This window comes from Oryzias latipes, chromosome 4 (assembly GCF_053564925.1).
Source record: "Oryzias latipes strain Hd-rR chromosome 4, Olatipes_Hd-rR_3.1".
NCBI lineage: Eukaryota > Metazoa > Chordata > Actinopteri > Beloniformes > Adrianichthyidae > Oryzias > Oryzias latipes.
In genome coordinates this window covers 8,607,158-8,613,367 of record NC_136240.1, presented here as the reverse complement: position 1 = coordinate 8,613,367, position 6,210 = coordinate 8,607,158, and the positions used below count along the sequence as shown (strand labels likewise).

At 40.3% G+C, this 6,210-nt stretch overlaps 1 protein-coding gene across 5 annotated transcripts in view; it reads right to left on the bottom strand.

Annotated features, from left to right (window-relative positions):
- The window catches only part of patj (PATJ crumbs cell polarity complex component), a 108,384-nt gene that overhangs the window by 49,658 nt on the left and 52,516 nt on the right, over nt 1–6,210 (bottom strand). For all 5 annotated transcript variants that reach the window (XM_011473812.4, XM_078945705.1, XM_023954072.2 and 2 more), the window contains 3 exons: nt 6,010–6,120; nt 5,453–5,509; nt 4,551–4,653 (listed from right to left, as the gene is read on the bottom strand). In XM_011473812.4, the coding sequence (XP_011472114.1) occupies nt 4,551–4,653; nt 5,453–5,509; nt 6,010–6,120 (271 nt within the window). The remainder of the gene's footprint in view (nt 1–4,550; nt 4,654–5,452; nt 5,510–6,009; nt 6,121–6,210) is intronic.

The following is a 6,210-nucleotide window of genomic DNA, read 5'->3' as shown; positions in this document are numbered from 1 at the left end:
TATTCTGATGAGAAACCGTTGATGGTTTATATTAAAATACAATTCAATTCTTTTTTTTTGTCTCAGGAATTGTTTAAACACAAGGCATTGTGGTCTTTATTTCCCAATCTAGTGAGCATTGATGCACACTAGTTTTTGCACAGATTCTTCTGGGAAATTTCTAGGGCACTGGATCTTGGACTTGAAGATTCGGACAGAACTGCAAAATGGCCAACGCACTATATAGTGAGTAGTGAAGGAATTTGGATACAGCCATGGTTTGGCCTTCAATGACCTCTGACCTGTATGTCTGAAGCAGAGGCTGGATAATGGTAGTCCAACCCCAAGTGACCCGGGAGAACTGCACGTAGCACTTGTGGGAGAGTAGAAAATATTGCCTCAGAACAACACGCTGAGACTAGTGAGGAGCAGGAGACATCACTGTCATTGCAGCAAATGCTGGAAATCCTCCCTTTTGACATGGTCAATCGTTGTAATTAATCTTAATATTGGAGGTAATACATTTAAGTAATAAAAATTGTGTTTCTTCCTATGTATCATTAGTAAATCAAAGGGAACTTCCAAGTATTTCAATGACGTTTTGACCAATAGGACATGCGCTCATGTAAACAATATCCCTAACCTATTTTGAGTAGGGTTCATTTGTGGGATGATGGGTATTGGGGACCATCTGTAATTGGCAACACCAACCCGTGTTCACAGCACTTTTCTTCACTTCCACATGTTTAGGGTGTCTGGTTCACCCTGAGGGGAGGGGTCCCATCTGTACGGGGGCTCTGCTGCAAAGCTCAGAAGTTCCCAACTAATTTTAAATTATCATTGTCCTGGTTGGAGGAAAAACAAATGAGAACATTTTGCTGCCACACAACAGAGCATTTATTTTTTTACAGGTTCAAGTTTGAACATTAAATCATTTTCAGATGTGTTGATTTGATTCAGAGTTTTCTGGACAGATTTGTGCAGAAAATATATTTTTCAAAAAATGTTTCAAAGCAAGTTCATTTCTTTTAATCAGATCTGATTTTTTCTTGAACAATCAAAATATTTTTATAGAACTCAACAGGAAAAACAAGCTCAGAAGAAAATATCTACTCTAAAAACCACCAGCAGAAGCAAGCCAGCCACTTAAAAACATCCCATGAACTTTAACGGTTTCCCCAACCAAACCAGCCTCAACCAGCAGCCAGAAAGCCCTCGGCTTCAGCCCCATCTGCCTGATTTACCGACCCCGACCAGAGCAGCCAGAAAAACCCAGAGAGAAAAGCCTGAAGAGGAGCGAGAGAAGCAAACATGGCAACCAACTGAGAGCGTTCACTCAGAGCTGCAGCAGGCCTACACACGGGACGGGCTGCTGGTTCCTATGAGGCCTGCAGAGACAGAAACACACATTAACACAACCTACAACACAAACATGCACCGACGCCCGCCAAATCCACACGGTGTCCCCCAACATTTACTGAGAAGCAGCCCCGCTTTCAAGACATCTGAGCAGGAAGTATGATCATGCCCCGACACTGATGAAGCTAAACGTCAAGCAAAACAACAAACATGATGCAGGAAAAAAAGACTAGTCACTGGAAAATGTTCACTGCCTTTCCCTTTTTAGAGTATTTTATAAAACTAGTCATATGTTAATGGAACATAAAATATTAATTGAAAAAAGCATGTTTACTAAACAACAACATCGTAACATTATTGTCCTCAAAATAAAATAAATAGGAAAATGTAGAAATCTAAAGATAAAATTCAGTCTATAGAGTTTATGATGTCATTTGTATCTTAACCCTGGAGCCGGGTAATTTCCACCTGAGCAGAACTATTTACATGAATTTCAAAATGTGGCGTGTCAAGGAGTCTGCGCCTTCACCAGGGAAGTCTGACATGCCCAAGGAATGGGTGGACCAAAGACCAAGTTTCTAGCATCATTTTATTATTTGTTTAGGATTCTTTGCTCTCAAATTCCTAATTTTTGAGCATGTTTTTATGAACTTCCTATGTTTTTCTTTTTCATTTTGTTACACATACCACAGTAGAAAAAGAAAAAAAACAGTAATTTATCATGTGTTGTCATGTTTTGATCTATTTTTTTATGACAAGTACTGTTTGTTGGGTATAGTATATCAGGTAAAAATTACCCAGAAAAAGTGATGGGGTAACTTTTTATAGCAAAACTGTTTTAGGGTTGAGCAGATAATCTTTAAAGTCAAAATGTTAAGGAAACGTTTGTTTATTTATTGTTTATTTAAATGTTATCCTTTTCTGTAAAAAAAACAAACTATAAACTACACGTTACATTTTATGTTTTACGAAAGATTTTTGTTTATAAGGCACAGATGTGTGTTTGAGTGGGGCAAAAAAGTGTATTAGCCTCCTTTAGCTGTGCTAGCATACAGCTAGCTGGACTTAGTTAAAAAGTTAAAACTCAAAACACAAAGTCGTTTATTTAAAGATGAATACCTGAGAACAGAACACGTGTGTAACAGGAAGTGTCACTTTGCGGAAACAACGAGCTTTTCCAGCTAAGCTAACAGATGCTACGTTTTAAGATCCCAAACGTTGGTGGAACAGGCCTGAACACAGACCCCATTAGGCTGACAGTGGTATTGCACACACCCCACAGTTTGAAGGTCCAGGAAACGTAGTTTAGTAAATGCTGAATTTATCTGATTTTAGAAGGAAGAAGATAGAAGGAAGACAGACTCTAAAAAGCAAAAATGATTGTGAGGCTGATGGATAAACTAAAGTCTAACTTTTAGTATACCTTATAAATAAACACTTTGGGGGCTGGGGGCGTATTCCTAAAATGACCTCTTGAGTTTAAATGTGCAAGAGAGTGACTTGACTAACTTCTCTGTTCAGAAACAGTTAAGCCCATAATCTAATATGTTTATTGTACAGACTGAGGAAGGTGATGGCTGATAATAAAGCATGAGATATTTAAATACATTTGAAGTTGGACAAGATCAACAAAGACTGACCCTGTAACACTGAGCTGTTACATGCAATGTAACAGCTACCTTTCTCTCTCGTTTAAATTCTTAAAGTTCAAACCTTCATGGAAAAGGACGTCCAGGATTATAGAATGAAAACAAAGACCTGATCACGCTGGAAGATTTAACATCGAGGCTGTGAAAGGGAACACTAAACCCTTTCAGGTCGTGTTGGGCTAACTCAACATGCTGGTAGTTGGGTTAGCACATCGCTCTTGTTCCTCACAGCCAACAATTCAAGTCCTGCAGCACAACCAGTTTTTCTACCAATTATAGTACTTTCCACCACAAACATATATTGTTATTTCACCTTGCAATCTTAAATTTCCACAAAGTTGCACACATTAGCTGGTAGTTTGCTCTATAGCTACAGACACAGCAGACGTGTTCTTGAACACGCATTTAGCCCATGGTGTTGACACTGGACAAGCAGGGAGGGACTTCTTCTTCTTCCCCTTCTGTTTTGTTACTGTTTACTAGTGTATGTCCACCACCTACAGTTAAAAGAGTCAAAGTGGTGCAAATCATGCTAATCATACTCCAGGATTTTTCTTTGCCAGCTCTGTTCTGGTTCATGAAAGACCTGGTGTCATAATTCCAGTTGAACACAAACCACAATTGTTCATTTCTCCCACATGATCAATTTGCAAACAGTTGGCACTTCCATGAATTAAAAAGGGACGCCATCCATACATCACTACCCAATCTGAGTCCCCGATTGGTCCATTTTTAACGCGTTTCTTGGTCACGCATATTGAACGTAGAGCCCTGAAAACGGTTGTAGAAACTTGCGTAGCGACGGGTGAGCGCGGGAGTTTTGGTCGCAGAAGTCTGAAACGCAGACTTTTCATTAGAAGTTGCAGCTTGAACGTGTGTTATTGAGGCGGGTGTGAACGTAGCTCATCAGTGAGGATAAATGTCACAACCACAAAAGCAGATCCACACAAATCAAAGGTCCTTCATGAAAAGCCCTGAGCTGAATGAAGGTGAAACACTTTGTGGCTGGACTTGCTGCAGTAATCTCAGTCAGAAAACTGAAGCTTCAATGATCCTTTCAGACTCTTCTCTTCACACCAGAGCTTTCTAGAATCTTCTTAGCTGAGGAAAACTTTCATTTGAAGTTTCATTGTTTCCAGACACTGGAACTATTTCAGATTTTTTCCCCCACCAGAAGCTACAAAGGAGCCAAACAAACAACAAAAGTTCAGTTTAGAAAACCAGGTCATACCAGCAGAACCAGGGTTCAGATCAAAACAAACACTTCACAACAGCTGACTGCTGCCAACTTTACAGACACATCTGTGTGGGCATCATTAACAAAAACGAACCAACACCCCACCCGGCCCAAATCCAGAAACTAAAATACATTCAGAACCTAAAAGCGGGTCATGGTCATGGTCACACCTGATGGTCTAACAAAGATGTAAAAAGTCCCCTGCTGACTTTACTATTTGTATTTTCTTATGCTCATTGAAAGTCATGAAGACTCCTTTAATCCTTAGTTATATCGAACAAACACGCTAAAAACCAAAGCGGATCCGATTCCAGGCGGTATCTCACCTTTAGCCCGGCCCAGCTCTGAGGACAGGCCCGGCTCTGATTGTTGGCTTGGAGGTCTGTAGTTGGGAGGCTGCCTGGAGGGGGGCGGGGCAGTTTCTGGGTTCTGCAGAGATGAGTAGAAGAACAGGAGGCATCGGGCATGAGATGATCATGTCTTTAGCACAGGAGTCCTGCTTTGCTGCATAACACAGAAGTCTGTGGTGTCAGGACACGAACCAGAACACCTTTGAATTTGAAACGGTCTTTTGCTTCTTGTTTTCAGCACACACTGCCCACAAAAGTACAAAAGAGTTGTGAGTGTTTTTGCGTTGGATGGGTCAAACATGCTGTCATCTGTTCCCGTCAGAGTAAAGCTGAGAGGGAACAGCTAACAGAGGTTATCAAACGAGAAGATTTCTCGCCAAAGATCAGAAATCACAACTGTATGCATAAAATCATCTTCTATATAAAGCTTTCTTAGTTTAGGTTTCTTCCCTGCATAACCACACTGTTTGATAAAATATATGCACTTAGAAGGCTTAAACTGTGAAAACATTTGAGTTTTAAGACATTGGACACGTTTGTAGAGTTTAAATGTTAAGGTTTGAACCATAAAGGCTGATTTATTTTTCTTTGTTCCCAAAAAAATATGAGCTCTAGTTTTAGTTGTCAGCTTTACTGTAGTTTCAATAATCACTTGTTTAATTTGACTTGTTTTTTTTAGAATTTTCTACCTCGTCTTAATATTTATGACAAATATTAAAAGCAGTACTGTTATAAATGTGACTGAAAAGGCTCTTCAGCAGGTTGTTGTGTCATACATGTAACATGAACTCAGGTGTGACTGAGGCAGTGCTGCCCTCTGCTGGACATGTTAGCACTCACAACGTCGCTTTGGTTCCAAAACCTCTGTCAGAACTCACCAGAGACTCTGTCCTTTTGGGTTTTTGTTTGTAGTGTGATGCTGTAAGAGACGCGGGCTGCACAACAAACAAACACACAAACAAACAAAGACATCAGATCATTTCTACAAGCTGAAGTCAGTTAATCATGTTTTTTTGTTTTTATGCTAAGTGTTAAGTCACCAATTCAAATGACTTCTTCTACAAATTTCCCAGCATGCATTGCATCAGAGCACAATTCCTTCGAGAATGGTGTGACCTGAGAGGGAAGTTTATCAGGATGTAATTTCATTGGAATGTGATTTTAAAAACAAATTTGTTTCCAACCAGGATTCCCAATTTACTGCAAATGAAACAGAACACGGTCATAGAATCCAGACTTTTTGACCATAAATGTTTCAAGTGCTTTCTCCAAGGATGGACGGAATAATTACCACCATGCCGTGAATGAATGGTTTGAGTTTTGCTCCTGCTAAAATATTATTCCCATAATGCATGCTCCTATCAAATGTCTCCAGGGTAATAAAAAAGAAAAAACAGGATGTGTGAGTTGGTGTGTGTCCGGGGGGGTCAAGTACCCGTGGAACTGATGACAGGCTTTGAACAATGAAGACAATGGGGCTCGGAGCTGACTTGATGACACTGACCGCCTCCTCGTGACTGGCAGCTCGCAGGTCCACGCCTGACACCTGCATGCGCGCACACGCACACACACACACACACACACACACACACACCCACACACACACACATACACAAACAAGTTTTTAGGACGTTTT